At 49.0% G+C, this 16,535-nt stretch overlaps 8 protein-coding genes across 8 annotated transcripts; 3 read left to right on the top strand and 5 right to left on the bottom strand.

Annotated features, from left to right (window-relative positions):
• Nucleotides 1-40: 40 nt before the first annotated feature.
• On the bottom strand, nucleotides 41-1,377 carry N7487_001248 (RNA-DNA hybrid ribonuclease; the record flags this gene model as incomplete). The annotated part of the gene is made up of 3 exons (XM_056868996.1): nucleotides 41-470; nucleotides 542-1,100; nucleotides 1,176-1,377. The coding sequence occupies 3 exons, from the start codon at nucleotides 1,375-1,377 to the stop codon at nucleotides 41-43; spliced, it is 1,191 nt and encodes a 396-aa protein (XP_056733780.1).
• Nucleotides 1,378-2,144: 767 nt separating this feature from the next.
• On the bottom strand, nucleotides 2,145-3,236 carry N7487_001249 (nitronate monooxygenase; the record flags this gene model as incomplete). The annotated part of the gene is made up of 3 exons (XM_056868997.1): nucleotides 2,145-2,491; nucleotides 2,559-3,068; nucleotides 3,116-3,236. 3 exons carry the CDS (start codon nucleotides 3,234-3,236, stop codon nucleotides 2,145-2,147), a joined length of 978 nt encoding a protein of 325 aa, XP_056733781.1.
• A 659-nt stretch (nucleotides 3,237-3,895) lies between these two features.
• N7487_001250 (FMN-dependent alpha-hydroxy acid dehydrogenase) lies at nucleotides 3,896-5,621 on the bottom strand (the record flags this gene model as incomplete). The annotated part of the gene is made up of 5 exons (XM_056868998.1): nucleotides 3,896-3,982; nucleotides 4,034-4,107; nucleotides 4,157-5,399; nucleotides 5,473-5,531; nucleotides 5,594-5,621. 5 exons carry the CDS (start codon nucleotides 5,619-5,621, stop codon nucleotides 3,896-3,898), a joined length of 1,491 nt encoding a protein of 496 aa, XP_056733782.1.
• Nucleotides 5,622-6,124: 503 nt separating this feature from the next.
• N7487_001251 (uncharacterized protein) lies at nucleotides 6,125-6,659 on the top strand (the record flags this gene model as incomplete). The annotated part of the gene is made up of 2 exons (XM_056868999.1): nucleotides 6,125-6,165; nucleotides 6,258-6,659. The coding sequence occupies exons 1-2, from the start codon at nucleotides 6,157-6,159 to the stop codon at nucleotides 6,657-6,659; spliced, it is 411 nt and encodes a 136-aa protein (XP_056733783.1). The 5' UTR covers nucleotides 6,125-6,156.
• A 1,317-nt stretch (nucleotides 6,660-7,976) lies between these two features.
• Nucleotides 7,977-10,318, top strand: N7487_001252 (6-phosphofructo-2-kinase PFK26; the record flags this gene model as incomplete). The annotated part of the gene is made up of 2 exons (XM_056869000.1): nucleotides 7,977-8,218; nucleotides 8,482-10,318. The coding sequence occupies 2 exons, from the start codon at nucleotides 7,977-7,979 to the stop codon at nucleotides 10,316-10,318; spliced, it is 2,079 nt and encodes a 692-aa protein (XP_056733784.1).
• Nucleotides 10,319-10,902: 584 nt separating this feature from the next.
• Nucleotides 10,903-11,699, bottom strand: N7487_001253 (DsbA family oxidoreductase; the record flags this gene model as incomplete). The annotated part of the gene is made up of 2 exons (XM_056869001.1): nucleotides 10,903-11,556; nucleotides 11,655-11,699. 2 exons carry the CDS (start codon nucleotides 11,697-11,699, stop codon nucleotides 10,903-10,905), a joined length of 699 nt encoding a protein of 232 aa, XP_056733785.1.
• Nucleotides 11,700-12,145: 446 nt separating this feature from the next.
• Nucleotides 12,146-14,588, bottom strand: N7487_001254 (SPX domain protein; the record flags this gene model as incomplete). The annotated part of the gene is made up of 2 exons (XM_056869002.1): nucleotides 12,146-12,280; nucleotides 12,345-14,588. 2 exons carry the CDS (start codon nucleotides 14,586-14,588, stop codon nucleotides 12,146-12,148), a joined length of 2,379 nt encoding a protein of 792 aa, XP_056733786.1.
• Nucleotides 14,589-15,122: 534 nt separating this feature from the next.
• On the top strand, nucleotides 15,123-16,503 carry N7487_001255 (NUDIX hydrolase; the record flags this gene model as incomplete). Its single annotated transcript, XM_056869003.1, has 2 exons — nucleotides 15,123-15,598; nucleotides 15,657-16,503. The coding sequence occupies 2 exons, from the start codon at nucleotides 15,123-15,125 to the stop codon at nucleotides 16,501-16,503; spliced, it is 1,323 nt and encodes a 440-aa protein (XP_056733787.1).
• Nucleotides 16,504-16,535: the final 32 nt, after the last annotated feature.

Raw genomic sequence — 16,535 nt, forward strand, 5'->3', positions numbered from 1 at the left:
GCAAGATGCAAGGCATTCCCTTTCCTTTAGAACTAAATGCCTAAAAAGTCTTCATCAAACAATTCATCAGGCACCTCTTGGGCCACATGCAGTGCCTCGGCCTTAGCAGATACCCCCTTTGGGCTCCATTAACGGCTAATTTATCGGCCTCTTCATTGCCCGGGTCTTTATTATGACCTTTAACCCATTCAAACAAGGTCTTCACCTTGAGGTCATTTCGTTCCTCGATTTTGACCAGAATTGATTCAACCAGATCCTTGTTCTCAACTGGCTTCTTGTCCCGGGTCATCCAGTTGTTGCGACGCCAGTTAACAAACCATACCGTGACACAGTCAATCGAATATCGGCTGTCAGTGATTATGGTTACATCTCGGTGCCGAGGGGCAATATCAATCGCCCGAAGGATTGCAGTCAATTCAGCGCGCTGGTTCGTTTGACGACTGCCTTTAAGTGGCTCCGATACGTTTCTGCTGGGATAAGTGATGGAAGTTAGAAGGCATGGTAAAAAAATATATATTGCCCAATGGGCGAATGTACGAACCTTGAATCCCCAGGGCCGAAGTATACCCCTACCCCGGCCGATGCCAATGGGGTGCCATTCCTTAATGAACTCCCATCGGTGTATATCCGAAGCATCCCTGGGATACCTGTTGATTGTGTTTTTGTCGCTGCCATCTGGGGTGCGGTTTTGTACACCACCTTGCCAGTGGCTGGGTCTAAAAGGAGGTTAGGATCAAACCCATCTTCAGCTCCTGCTGGCAATGGGCCGTCGCCCGGCGCAAACTCGACCCCTTCTGCGTCTTTTGGTTTTTCGGTCGTTATCCCACGAGGCCCAGATGCCACGCCAAACCCGGCTGGAGGCTGCGACTGTCCTTCCCGTACAAACTCCTCCGCCTCTTCGCGAGTGGAGAATTTGCGATATCGAGGTCGCGGAAACCCACGGATCTGCTCCTGCGCCGTTGTCCAATCTGTGTATACTCCAGTAACCCGGCCCCTTTGGATTCCATAGAATCGTGTGTTCTCCGAGCTCTGCGATTCGGCTGGGAGCTTGGTACCGTTCAGAAACGCGTTGGCTGCTTCTTGCGAGGGAAACGATTGGACTAAAGAGCTTATGTGTTAGTGTTCGGTCAGGTTGGCACGCCTATTGGAATAACCATTGCGAAGAGTGCACTCACACATTGCTCCCTTGAATCCCGTTATTTGGGCCAGACAGTCATTCCACCCATAGTAGATGCCTGGTTTGTGACCCGCCTTAACAGCATAATATTTGGCCGGGGCATTTCTCTTGCGCTTTGTGCCTGCGGTCGGCGAGGGAGAGGGTTTTGAGCTTGGCGAAGCTTTGGGGACGGGACTCGGCGAGGGTGTAGTCTTATTCATCGCGGCAGATTGATCGTCACTGGGTGTCGAGTCGATGGTTTTGAGGGTGGTGAGAGTAGGAAATGGGCTCTTGTAGGTCCCAGTTGTTAAAAATTCACGATTCGACGTTGTATTCGTGGCTCGGCGGACGGGAATAAATCGAGGAATAAATCGCGGGCAGCTCTGAAGGGAACACCAAGGTCCCAACTTCAAGGCTGACCAAAGACGGCCGTGAATCTTGATTTGCCTGAAAGATCTGTAATTGTGGGAGAGAGAACTGAGAGGTAGAGACGGTCACGTTGAAGGCCGAGGAATTGAGAGTTCAGAATAAAGAGGGGGGAGGGAAGAGAGGGGGGATACTCAATTCGGCCTGTTGCCAACGCTTGTCGATCTTGAACTGACACTTATCTCTAATTTTGACGGAAAGGATATTCTTGCTCGTGTTTAAACTGTTGGTTGGTTGTGTTGGAATGGCCTAGCTTCCACGGTGAAAGTTTGTGTTGTTCTGATGTTCATATATATATTTCGGATCAGAATATATTGTTGGTATAGAGCTAACATCTGGACTTTATACCAAAAACAAGAGAGACAAAATACTAGATACTAGACACATAGAGCTAAAATCCCGTATTCAGTCGCCCCAGTATCACTCTCGCCTCCTGCTGGGTAGACTGCACGACGTGCTCAACAGAAACCACAGCATTGATACTTCCAATACTCGCACCCCTACCAAAGCCATTAATATAAAAAGCCTAAGAGATACATATAGTATAGAAGATTCGGGATACTCACGCCCACACTGTCCTCCGTTGATGTTCGCCAGCTTCTTTAGCCGCATTGTATCGACGGATGATTTCCTCGTCACTGATCCCATCCTGAGAATCCTCGTAGCTAACACCGATGATAGCTCTGCCATCATACTGCCTTGGAAAGAGATCTGTTGATTGGAACACATCATGTCGGATGGACTTGACAGTCGAGGTTCCACCATCTCTCCCCGATACAATGGTCTGTTTAATCACAGACGGTGCAGGGCACTCCGAGGTTGCAACGAACTGGTACTTGATTAGCAAGGATCCGTGTCGGCGAGAGGAAGCAAGACAAACCCGTGTGCCCATAACAATCCCATCGGCACCTGTATATGTCAATCAGCTGCAACAATAAAGTGCGGAACAACCCACCTAAGCCGAGAGCAGCAACACAGCCCCTCCCATCCACAATGCCGCCAGCTGCCAGGATAGCAGTGGTTGTATCTTGAGCCTTTGACAGAAGATCTCGCACCTCAGGCAACAGGGATATTAAACTAGTACCCTGGACCCATTGATGTCCTCCTGCATCGGTTCCTTGGACCACCAGAACATCCACTCCCTGCTTAAGTGCTTCTTCTGCAGCCTTGATAGTTCCTACCTGGACAAATAGCTTGGTATCCCAGTCAAAAATCTCCTGGGCTTTCTGAATGGCTTTTATGATCGGAAGATGATCGGCGTCAGCCTGAGGGAAGGATAGCCAGACTGCTCCTACTCGATGCTTCTGGAGAATGGGAATAGCATTGTCAATGAGCCCATCTGGCTGGAAAGTAATGAAACCGACACCAAGCGGCAATGGCGAACCATCGGTCAAACCAAGGATAGAGCGGGCATTCGCCAACTGAGTATCCAGGCCTAGGAGCTGGGTTGATTCAGGTCGAAAATCAAAGCCTCCGCCAATAAACCCTGTAGATGGTCAGTTTAATGTCCGTAACCAGGCTGGTTTGTTATACCGAATCCTCCGGCCTTTGTGACGGCAGTTGCTAGGCTGGCGTCGGCAAATCCAAACATTGGTGCATTAGCAATGAATGGAGCAGTTGTGTGAGGAAACCATTGTAGGATGTTTGCAGCCATTGTAAACTCGAGGAGGTATGATGGGAAAAGTAAGATGCGGGGAATATATGGCGATGTAGGTACAGCCCTGGAGGGCTAGGTACCTATGTACATCCATGGATATATGTAGGTAATATTATAATATTATTAATCATACATTTACTAATCCATGGATGCTGCCCAGTCTGGTTCGAAATAATTCATAACTGTCTTCAAGATATAATCTTTAGATCATGAAATAGTTTACTCAAACACCTCGATCCAAATATAAATCCGAGGAAATAATAGGTCCTCGCTCATAGTGACTTAAGATGCCTCGTCTTACATCAACCAGTTTCCTGGTCTAGCGGTTATGATTTTCCGTTAACAATTGCTTCAAGCAAGTGTTCCGGAAAGGTTCTGGGTTCGATTCCCAGGGAAACTATTTTTTTGTCTTTTCTTCTTCCGAAGAGGATTTTTTTGGTTGTGTGGGTTGGGGGTGGAGATGGGTTAGGGTGGCACCGATATAGTGTGGGCCAACAGCCAACGGGGGTATGTTTTTTTTTGGTGGAAAGAAAAAAAGAAAAAAATTGGATATTGCAAATGTTGAGCAGGGACGTAAAGTAGAATAAGACTCCAGGTAGTCAAATTATATTCGAGATTGACACATTTACATTTGGAGTATATAACTTTAATGTCTCCTACAGTCTCGCACGGAACGCGCGCCGTAAGGGTTCGAGGGCAGTAGGACCATCGTAGATCTGCTGCTCAGTAACACGAGTGTTGATCTAACAACAGAGTTAGCAGACAAAAAGACGAAGTGATGAGAGGATACTTACATGCTGGAGCCCTAATTGATCAATCCGCTCCACTCCGAGCAGTCGCATACATGTCTTGATTTCATCGTTCAGAACTACCACAGCGTCAGAAATGAAAACAGAACAAATACCTAGTCAACTCACTTTGCAATGTTCGGCGAACACCATCGACTCCACCCGCCGCTAAACCCCACAGAGCCGGGCGTCCAAGGCCAACTGCCTTCGCGCCTAAGCAGAGAGCCTTGACAGCATCGGTGCCGCGACGAATACCTCCATCCACATACACCTCGATCTTGTCGAAGACCTCGGGGCAGTATTTCCGAATCTCCAAGAGAGTATGAACTGCCGGAGGGGCAGTGTCCATGGCGCGTCCTCCGTGATTGGAGAGAATGATACCTTTAACTTGAGGTGCGTGGAGTGAGGCAAGGTATGCATCTTCGTGAGTCTGCAGACCCTTTAAAACAATAGGCAGATCCGTCTGAGTGGCAAGCCAAGCCAAAGTATCTGTCCATGTCAAGGAAGGATCGGTGCCTGCGAACAATTGCTGGCCGACACCTCCCGATCCTTCGGTGGGGTTGGGGGTATCATCTGACGAGCGCTCGGCGGCTTTCACGCCGCTGGGCACGGCAGCGGTCCGACCAGTCATGCCTGTTCGCTCATCATCCTCACGTTTTCCTGGAACCGGGGCGTCGAGGGTAAGAACAATGAACTTGATTGCCTTGAGCTTCTGGATGCGTGCAAGCATCGTCTCACTCTTTTTGCGGTCAATCTGAACATAAAGCTGCCAGCCAAAGATTTGGTCCGGAGCAGCGTCTTTGACGATCTGCTCTGGTGTCATGGAAGCGTTATTAGAGATGATTTGCATGGCTCCAAAGCTACGACACGCTTCCGCGATGCCAGCCTCACCGGATGGGTGACCTAAACGGGCCATGGCCGCGGGAGACACATAAATAGGCGTTTTCAATTTATGGTCGAGGACCGTTGTGTCCAGCTCACACCTTGTGCAATCCACAAAGACTCTAGGTCGCAAGAGGATGGACCGGTAAACCTCATTATTGAACTTTTTGCTGATTTGGTCGTCGGATGCGGAGTAGTAGTACGCCCAAGCCTTCTTGCTCACTTGCTTAGTAGCCACCTCCTCAATCTCGTCCAAGTTGAGAAGATTCTCCATAGGTGGTGGTCCCTCAATCTCTTCTTGAGGTTCAGAGGATGCCTGCTCCTTTGGTAATGTGCTGGCATCGATTGTTCCCAAGAATGCCTCAGGCTTAAGTTCCTCCTCTAATATACCTGGCGGGTGAATAGGATCATACTCCTCGGTGGCATCCTGTCCCGCAAGTTTCAAAATGATCTTTGCACCGCCGGGGTGGCTGCTCAGGAAATCGGTGACCTAGATAAGAGTCAGACGTGGCCGGGGAATGTACAAAAGACACAATGAGGATCTTTATAGGATGAAACCATACATCGTAGACCTTGCCGTATAGCACCACCCAACAACTCTCAGGAGTGTTGTGCTTTGCGACTGTTTCTTCAGTTAGTCGAAATATCCCGCGTGGGGGTCACACGAATGCGGAGAACCAATACCTTCTGTCGCATCGAATACCTTGGCCATTATCAATCACGGCAGAGTGAGTTGAGTGATATTGGCTATGGAGATCGAGGCGGAGTATATTCGAGGGAGAGAGAGAAAATAAGGAAAGGTCAGAGAAGTAAATTGGAGAAGCCATGGACATGTCGGAGAGCCTGGAGAGTGTGGGGAACGTCGGTAGCCGCTTTTTCCTTGTTGGGGGCCTTTTCGATTGCCGACGTAGGAATTGGAATTGACTTGATGTTATTGGTGGAAAAATATTTCGGTGAATATGTGAATTAGAAGGTATGTAAATTAAAGAGTACATTATATACATACAATTGTAACTAGTGAACCAGTTAGTGAAGTAGTAATTACATATATTGATTAGTTAGTACGTGGTAGATAGTATAGTTACTGTAGTTACTATGTACTCCGTATACAATTCTAAGTCCATGTGAGGGGCCAAAGGTGTCACCCGTCCTCTCTCACCTCTGCGGAACCCAACTTCCATGAAATTGCGCTCTACTTCCAATACCTTCACTCTTGGTTCTCTTTGATTTGATTTTGAAACTTCATCATGTTTGAGGTGTGTTTACTTAGAATTTCCCATCTAACCTGGGCTACCCCATATTCTTCATCTCTCCTGTCCTACTTCACTATGTAGTCTGACTGTCTCAGCGTCGCGCAGGGGATCGTTATCGCCTTCGAATGCACCGAGCCCGCTCGGCAGTGCTGACCTCAGATGAAATGGTCGAGGTGCGCGCGGCTCAACGCACCTTTGAGGGGGCTTATGTCCGAACCGCTCTTTCTCAATTCTCCTTCGCTCTCGTCGTACTCAAGATTTTCACCGCCGAGTTCTACAGTATCGGGGCTCTGTTCGCCATATACGGTACGGGGGTTCTCATTATCGGACTTTTCCGCCGCTCGCAGGGAAATAGACAGTTCTTCTCGGAAGTAGGGGAGGATGGGATCCATCGGCACAAATTCCGTACCAGTGGAAATGCAGTCTTGGTCTTGACAGCACTGAGTATTGCGGCGTACGCATGCTTGATTGGCTTGACCTTGAACTTGAGCAACTGATAAGGAACATTCTGCGTGGATGGTTGCACACCGATCCATCCACACACCGTATGTCCAATATCCCTAGAGGCTATCTTCTAGGCATGCTATCTGTGATACCCCCGATACCCCCCTGCGTTACCGCCAAGTGCCAAGGATTCCGCACCTGACCACGGAATATGGGTAACCATTTTTCGGGGCTTACGGTAGCGGAGATCAGCGTGCAGCAACGGACGCCTACAGTTGGCCGGAGATCAATCTGTTGTGTCGACCGAAAGTCGCCAAGAAAGCCGAGTATGGATCAGCCCGAGCGGTGAGACTCAGGTCACACAAGGTGTTCCCAATAATTATGTTTGATTCATTGCCAGGTTCGATTCCAAATACGGAGTATTGTGTACTTTTTGTACTTTTGTTGAGTCGGCCATGTCTGGAATCAACCAGGGGTGCACTGCCAACCCCCTACCAAGATGGGAAACCCAACGGCTCTGAGCATTTCGGTGGATTATGAGGGCATTGCACAGGGGTGAGATTGAGTGTAATTCGATGCTCCACTGTGTTTTCTCGAACCTGTACTCCGTCCTCTCTCTCACCTGTACTCCTGTATGCTTTTAGCCAAGCATTCTCTATTCGAGATAGGACCGATATATCTTGCATGATTTTATGAAATCTATTTAATATGATGTCTATAAGAGCTGTTTAATTCCGGATTAGGTCTGAATATCTTGCATCTCCATATCATAATTCAATTTCATTTCTCTTTCACCTCTGTATACTTGGTACACTTCCTTTGACATCATATATGGACGATCTTTAAGCCATCGATCCACCCTATGAACTAAGTCTAACACCTACTGCGTGATTTCATCATTTCAAAGACATCTCTGAATTAAGATCTTCTCCTTTTGACGTACTTGGCACTACCCTATCCTTGAGTGATAGTGTACCCCCACATGCACTCGACAAAAAAGGGCACATATAAAATATTTTTTTTGAAAAAAAAGAACCCCAGATCAGAAAAAAAAAGCCCCCAACCAGTTTGATTCTTTTTATCCCTTGAATATCTCAAAGCTCCTTGAATATCCCAGTGGTCAATATCAAGACCCGGTGTTCCCGTTAGTTGACTCATCCAAACCTCCGTGGGCACACTTTCTTTTTTCTCCCCTCTCTCACCAACTTTTTTTTTTGTTTGGTGTCTGGCCCAGGTGTGACACAACTCTTTATCAACTCGAAGACCCTGTGAGAAAAGCTCTGAGAGCAACCATACCTTTCTTAATAAAACATACACCCAGAACATCCCCCTAGGGGATGGCGCAACATTCTAGCATCGCCCGGTCGGCCATGACGTCGGCCATTTCGCCTGAGACGGGGGATCAGAGGAATAATATTAAACCCAACGGCACATCGAATGGCTCGGGATCGGGGAAAGAAGGAGCTCTTATGCCTCCGAAAACTGTCGTCAACCGAGCGCTAGGTAATGACCTGCATTCCGATTCCCACAAATCGTCACTGCCGTCAAAGGGCGGAGTCGGAGCGGCTTTGACAGACACTCCGGTTTCTACCGCACCTCCGTCTCCACAGATGTGAGTATTGTTTCTCTTTTTTTATTTTATTTTTTTATTATTTTATTTTGTCTAGAACCTTTGGACTTTACTTTATTATATTTGAGCCTATCAGAGCAAGATTTGATCGGCTCACCTCGGGATCAGTCCAGTTCCGGGGTTCTTTGCAGCCTTATTCTGAGCTAATCTACCTAACCCCGGACTCCAACCCGTTGTTTTACGTTAACTCTCTTGGGACTTGCATGGATGTGCTTGGCGAACTGTGACTAATATGACCCTTGCAGATCGGGCCTTTATCACCCTCCTGGAACTCCCAGTCGAGTGCGTGCAACTACCCTCGATATCCCCGGATTGACCAAGTCCAAGGTGTCTCCAGATGGCCGCATTGCCCAGCGGGATGTTGGTGCAAAGCTTGTCATTGTCATGGTCGGCCTCCCGGCCCGAGGCAAAAGTTACATTACGAAGAAGCTGGCCCGCTACTTAAACTGGCTCCAACATGACACTGAAATCTTCAATGTTGGACAGCGTCGCCGTGTGGCCGCCGGAAAGTCCCCCTCGCCCGCCCCACTTGATCGTGGCCAGGATCGGAGACCAAGTGCTTTCCACAGAGATCTCGTTGACTCGGTGCGCCGGTTGAGTGTCAGCGTTGGCACCACTTTGAACTCATCAGACGCCTCCCCGCCAGAGAACGGGGCGCCGCTTCCCCCTCCAGTGGTGCCAACCAAGATTCTCGTGAACGGAGAAGAGCCTGAACAGGGTTCTCAAAACGGTAGTACTGTTGTACCATCGATCGACGCAGGTCCTGCACAATCTCGTGAAAATGAAGAAGCTATCAATGAAGCTTCCCCTGAACCAATGGACCAGACCGCCAACTTCTTTGACCCCCAGAATCAGCGTGCCGTCAAGATGAGAGAGCAGGTCGCACTGGATACTCTTGATGAATTGCTTGACTATATTTTGGAGGAAGGTGGTAGCATTGGTATCCTCGATGCGACCAACAGCACCATGGAACGCCGCAAAGCAATTGTTGACCATATTCGCAATCGCGCTGGCCCAGAGCTCAATATCCTGTTCCTTGAAAGTAGCTGCGTGGATCAGGATTTGCTTGAGGCTAACATGCGCCTGAAACTTTCTGGCCCCGACTACAAAGGCCAGGACCCAACCGAGGCACTTCAAGATTTTAAGAAGCGTGTTGCTCTTTACGAAAAGTCCTACGTGCCTCTCGGCGAATACGAGGAAAAGCATCGTATGGCTTTCATCCAGATGATCGATGTCGGTCGTAAAGTCGTCGCTCACCAGACCCATGGGTTCCTTGCTTCTCAAGTCGTCTACTACCTACTCAATTTCAATCTTTCTCCACGCCAAATTTGGATCACACGGCACGGCGAAAGTCTGGACGATGCCGCAGGTCGCATCGGTGGTGACTCTGATCTCAGCGAGAACGGGAGAAGGTACGCCAAGGCGTTGGCTCGCTTCGTTGATCACCAACGGCAGCAGTGGGAGGCATATCAGCGCCAGAAAGACCTTCTTAAGCACTTCCCGCCTCGAGCTGGCGACATCACACCTCCCAATCCATCTTATCTTCCTCAGGAAGGGCCACGCAACTTCTGTGTCTGGTCCTCCATGATGCAACGTTCCGTTCAAACTGCCGAATACTTCAACGAAGATGAATACGATGTGAAGCAGATGAGGATGTTGGACGAAATTCATTCCGGCAAGATGGAAGGCATGACATACAAGGAGATCCAAGAGCAGTACCCCGAGGAGTACGCCCACCGCAAGAAAGATAAGCTCTTCTACCGATACCCTGGACCAGGCGGAGAAAGCTATCTCGATATCATCAATCGATCGCGCACCGTCATTGTTGAGATAGAGCGTACTACAGACCATGTGCTCCTGGTCGGACATAGATCCGTTGCTCGTGTGCTCCTGGCCTACTTCCGTGGTCTGAAGCGTGATGAGGTTGCTGACCTCGATGTCCCGCTGGGCGTTCTGTACATGCTCGAGCCCAAGCCATATGGAGTAGAGTTCAAGGCATACCGCTATAACCCCGAGACCGACTGGTTCGATTATCTTCCCGATTACGAACTGCATCAGGTCAAAGCACAGACGACCCACTGAATGCCCCCGGAATTTGAACATGGAGTTTCATAATTCCATGACTTGCTACGATCTATCATGACTTCTTTTGCGGGATGACTTGACTTTTGCCGGTTTGGTCATTTTACATTCTCCCTCACTGTTTTTGCTCTTGACTGGGCTGTATCCTTGATTTTTTATTTCCTCTTTGCATTTTGTTTATGTATTATCTATGCTGTTTCCTCCTTTTCTTTTGGGGTAGGGGAATTTCTTTTCTTTTTTCTTTCGCAGATGACCCAGACACTCGTTGCATGACAGGCGTTAATCTGTGTACTTTTCATGACCTGGGATGCTAGCTTTATTGGCTGGAAGTGACAGATCACTAAGATATTCCCTACCTCGACATTCTATTTTCGTGCAGATATCTTTGACACCCAAATGCACCAAAATAGAATCAGCTACGCTGTTGCTAGTCTAAATAGCTTTACTTGATATGGCGTGTCAATCACAGAATACAGACGATCATAATAACGTTTGAAATCATTCAATATAGTTAATCGTAGGATAGAGCATTCTGACTGTATTAGAACTATATCGAAGTCCCTTCTAACATTCTCTAACATGCTTTAATCCTTCTGCTCGGCCTTCACCTTCTCAAAGATATCAATAAAGACCTCAGGCTCATCAGCCCCCTCAACATGATATTTCCCTTGCACCGAAATATAAGGCACACCAGAAACCAACCTCCTGGCCGCCGTCTTGGCCTCCAGATCAACCTCCTGAGCACCGACATCCTCTTCCAACATCTTCTTCACCGTCTCCCGATCCAATCCCGCCCCAACACCCGCCTCCACAAGCACCTTCAAATCGGTAATGTTCTTCTCCTCCTCAAAATAAGCCCTAAACAGCTGCTCCGCAACCCTCGTTTGCAACCCACCAATAACCCCATTCGCACCCTCCTTCTTACCTCCCTCTTCAGCCTCCCGCTGTCCAGCAAACCAAAGCAAGCGATGCGAGTCTCGCGTGAGACCAGTATTCCCGCCGAAACTAAACTGGATGCCCTCGCCCTTGCCCACAGCCGATAGGCGCGCGAAAATCGCTTCAAAGCGCTCAGCCCCGAATTTCTGAGTGTACATCTCGGCTTTGTTCACGCCGGGGTACTCGGCGGATGCAGGATTGAGGTAGAATGCTTTCCAGTGCAGGCTGAATGTGTCTGCTGGGTACGTAGCTTGGTGGGTGGTTATTGCTCGCGAGAGGCGGCGGTAACCGACGTAGCACCACTTTTTTTTAAATAGAAATATATGGTTAGTATGTGAATTTGGGGTCACTTTGGATGGATGGGATATAGATTTGTGTTATATATGGTTGGAATACTTACTGGGCAGACGGTGTCTGAAATTATCTGAATTTGGAAGTTCGTCATTATGTCGAAGATGTGAGCGACAGAGAGATAATGGGATTAAATTTGGGATATTCTTTGCTTTGTATATATATATATATATATTAATAGTAATAATAATATTTTTTTTTTTTGGATCATTGCTTTTGATGTTGGGGATGACAGTCGATTTGTAAGCATTCCTTCCATTGACATTCCGCACTCCCGAGGTTGCGGGTTTCATTTCAGGTTTTCCAGATGTCTCTTATATCGTGGGGTCTCGTATCTTCTAAATGAGTGCTAGAAGTGTTAGACCACTTTATATTCGATTGGACAATAATATTTGCATTGGACAAGAGAAGTAATTGATATAAATCACAAGTATTCCCGAAGGGCGTTATTTTGAGGTACACGCTATTATCCAACAATTACACCAAAGCTCCACAAGACACATGTTCAAATAAGGGGTAAAAAAAAACACAGAAAGACTATCACAAAATCTGCTGGGCCTGGTTCAAGTTATTCCATGAACCTCCCGAGCTGTTGTCGAAAACAGCCGATGAGTTAGAGTGAACCGGCACATCAGGAAGTGGGTGATTGCGGCCTTGACTGAGTGCCGAGGAATACTATTAACGAGTTAACGAGTTAGCGAGAAGACCGGGTTGAAATAAAATGACTGGGAAGGCTAACCTTGAAGACAAAGTTCAGGACCAAGGCAACTGCCAAACCGATGCAAACTACGATAGGACCGAGCATGTTGTCTAGGTCCTTTCCACTCCGCTGGCGGATGAGACGGGCCCGTTTCTCGTATATGAACCATCCCCAGACTGCGGCGAAGATGGCAAAGAAGGTGTAGACAACAGCCAGGGCCTGGGCTACCTGGTTGTGCTTGCCAGCGGCATTGTAGAGGCCCAGTGATAAACTCGACAGGAGGATACTGATGTGAAGCCATTTGATGAATGTTCGCTGGTTGGCAAGGTAAACCTTACTTTCCACACGAACGGGTCCCGCATCTTTGATCCAGACGCCGGGGTGTCGAACGCCAGGCGGAAGAGAGACCGATTCCCCAAGCCAGCGCTGAGGAGATATCCCGAAGAATTGAAAGATGGATTCGAGGCGAGTGGGCGGCTCGGGTGCTTCCTCTGGTTCGGGAGCGTGTTCGGTATCATGGCGCTGGGGCTCTGGGATTGATGGACGCAGAGGCCGCGCAGCAGGTTCGACGACTGCCGAGGACCTCCGTATGGCCGAGGGAGAGCCTGTATTAGAGTATTGGTGGTAAGGTGACCCGACCTGTGGGCGAACGCTTGGGCTGCGCGCGTCTCCCATGAAACTTCCCACTGCTATGTTCTCCTCCGCTCGTCGAGCAAGTCGTTCTTGCTCCTCGTGGAATGCGGTTTCCGGATCACGGCGAATATCACTCTCAAGTTCACCAAGCCAGAAGGGGAAGCTGTTGACGTAGTCTTCAAATAGTGATGCAACACCGTGGACGAACTTGGAGAAGCGGGGGGCATCCTTGACAAGGTGGGAGACCATCAGGTCCTTGACCCACTCGGTGTTATGGGCCTTGCCTCGAAGCTGGATCTCGAGCAAAGCGTGAGGGAAGCGAGTGATCTCTCCAGTTCTGACAGCGTTGAAGGGATAAGTCATGTCGGCATCGTCCAAGTCGGTGCGGTGCCACTCAGCTGGGTCACGACATGGACGCTCGCTGTCGAGGGCATCTTCCCGAATGAGCGCAAGGTTGGTATCGAGGGAAATACGAATGCGATCATTGCCAGGAATTTGAAAGGCGGTGCGTGTGTAGTTGGCCCGGAGCATAGGTTGCAGGTCATTGTCCTTGATGAAGGACTGCAGCTCATCCACGTCCTTTTTCAAGGCTTCGGCGGCCGCCGACTCGCCATTGTTTGAATCCTCCATGCGATGGAGTTTTTTGTCGAAGCGATATTCGCCGTCCAAGAATTCTTTAATGTGCTTGTCTTTGAGCTGTACCTTGACCTGTCGACTTTCGTCGTCGTCGGTGACAATCTTCTTTTCCAATGTGATGGTAGGTTTGTCTTTCAATGATCCCGTCCAACGCAGTCGTAAAGAGCCGGCTTCGGGTGCTCGTGCGACCTTTTGATTGTAGAGATCAAACTGAGGGGAATCAAAATAGAGGGACGTAATGGTAGGGTCTTCAGTGATGGTATCGAGGTCCTTGGAAGTTCCCGGCCTGTAGATAAGAACTGGCAATCGGCGAAGGATGTGAGTCTTGACCTCCAAAACGTTGTCTGAGTGAACCCAGAATTTGTAAGACGAATAGGTCTCACGGCCAAATCCATGCTCCGTCTCCCTTGGTTGTACAATGTCATGGCTAAGGGTCTCCCGAACAAAGGAGTACATCACCGAGAGTCGGTGGACCAACGGTGAATAGTCCTCCGAGTTGAATGGCAGTTGCGACAGTCGCACTTGGAGCAAAGGCTTCACCCGGTACCGGGCACCTCGTTTGCGATCATGCTTCTTTGCAGCCTTGAGGAAGCCTGTGAAATTGATTCGGCTGTACTTTTCCAAGGCACTGACTTCCTTGGTGATATTATCGAGTTCTTGCAGAACTTCCGAGGCAATAGCCCTTTTCTTTTGTTCATTGAGGGCAGGCGTTTCTTGCTCCGAGGTAGATGCCAATGGTCGAAGTTTAACTTCACATGCCGTTGTCCGTTCTCGGAGTTGCTGCGATGTCTCTGCTTGGAAAGAATTCACCTTGTCCAGTTCTACATTGAGCAGTTCCTGCACGAATGCTTCCTCATCTTGCTCAGTCCATTGATCGTCATCGGAGTCACTGGCGTCTTCTCCGTTCCGGGTGACATCATTCTCTCTCAGCAAGGTCTTAAGCTTGGTGTAGTCAATGTACTTCCCTTTCCAGGGAGGGTACACCGCAGCACGGAGGGTTTTCCCAAACCGCATTTTGAGCCAGTCCAGTTGTAATTGGTGTCGTGCAGTTGTTACTCAGAGCAGGTGTGCACCTCTGATTGGGGGGTTTCGGAAGGGAGGAAGAGATAAGAGAGAGAGAGGATTCAGACAAGTTGACCTTCTGGTTCGAAAAAGCAAAGCAAGAGCTTAGATTCTGTCGCAGATTAAGAAATATGAGACACCAAAAAAATAGCTCATTAGCTTCGAACTAAGCGATGGACCATGTCGCAGCTTCGAGACTGAAAGCGTTCGATAGCCAGCGATAGACGCACGTGCTCGTTGTATGAGACCAATCAGAGTCCAGGAATAGACTAGTGGATGACTAGCTATAACTAGCTAGTCGGATAATCTATATTCCGACGGCATTGTACGCTATTTTACAATACAGAAGTACAGAAGTACGGGCTAGACCGATATCGCCCCAGTCAGGACCGGATAGAGGTACGTGCACATGGACCTCTCCGATACCGATATCCTCCACAATCCAGGGTTCCTCTTGACATCAAAATATTAGATACACGCAACTTGATGGAGGCCAAGTCTGCACAAACCCCGGGGCTGTCCCATCATCTGCATGGCGTATTAGCCGAGCTACATCGTCAACCTTATCCCTACGTCCCAAACCCCCCAACTTGCAAGAAACGCGCCTCGGTTGCCTTGATTATTCGGGTACGACCAACCTATGACCATTGGCCCAGCTCAACCTCCACAAAAGATGCTTCTCAGCCAGTTCAACAACGTTTAGACGAGTTCTTTTCACAGCCATGGGTCCAATACGGTGAACCGGAGGTTCTGTTTATCAAGCGTGCTTCGCGCGTGGGGGACCGATGGACCGGCCATGTTGCCCTACCGGGCGGAAAGCGAGACCCGGAAGATGCAGATGATAAAGCTGCCGCTATTAGGGAAGCTTCAGAGGAAATCGGATTAGATTTGACAACAGAGGATACCATTAGTGTGGGCAATCTCCCTGAGCGGGTAGTCACTACCAGCTGGGGGTCTGAAGCGTACGAATGCCCAATTCACTTTCGCCGCCAAAAACTGGATTGCTGACTTAAATTGTAGGCTGATGGTTCTTTGTCCCTTCGTTTTCCTCACGACTCGCAGCGACTCCCCGACTCTTAGATTGCAGCCCACGGAAGTAGCATCGACACACTGGATTCCCCTGCGCGCGCTCCTATCACCATCATTGCGGACCGTGGAATATGTGGATATGTCGCAGCGTTTCGCTCGACAAGGCGGATTTCTGACCCGTCTTGTAATTCGGTCTCTGATGGGCTGGATGCAGTTCTCGGCCGTGAGGCTCCTGCCGTCGGAAACCAACCAATGCACTACAGCTCCAGGGTTTATCCCTGAAGAGAATCCACCCAAACTTTCTCTGGCTCAGCGCTTCAAGGGATGGTGTCTGAGTGGGCAAGCGGACTCGAGTGACACTACCCGTCCGCTGCTCCTCTGGGGTCTCACTCTCGGCATCCTGGCCGACTTCTTGGATATGCTCCCTCCCCATCAAGCCGTGAAGTTGTGGAAATATCCCACATTTACCGTGCCTGACCTGCGGTTGATTGTAAGAATTGTGACTTATAATCTACGGAAGCGTAATGCACTCAACGTGAGATCGGGTGCTCGTCCTAGTAATATGGCCGCTGATAGCGAAACGGCCGCATTTCCATTCATACAGGAGACGAATACCGAACATGATCACAATGAAGTGGGTATCGGTGGTCTCGGAGTGGGAAGATATTATGGTCCGACAGACCAAGCAACGGATGGGACTTCTTATGCTGTTGGGATCATGCTCCGGGGGTATTATGACCGCTTGCGCATGGCAATCTGGGTTTTCCTGGCCTGGCGTGTAGCCATTGGTTCAATTGCTGGTATTTCAGCCTGGCGAATTCTTCGACGACTGCGTTGAAGTGTACATTAAGCAATATACTTAAAATACAG

Source organism: Penicillium crustosum, assembly GCF_028827405.1.
Source record: "Penicillium crustosum strain IBT 35664 chromosome Unknown utg000001l_segment0_segment0, whole genome shotgun sequence".
Lineage (NCBI taxonomy): Eukaryota > Fungi > Ascomycota > Eurotiomycetes > Eurotiales > Aspergillaceae > Penicillium > Penicillium crustosum.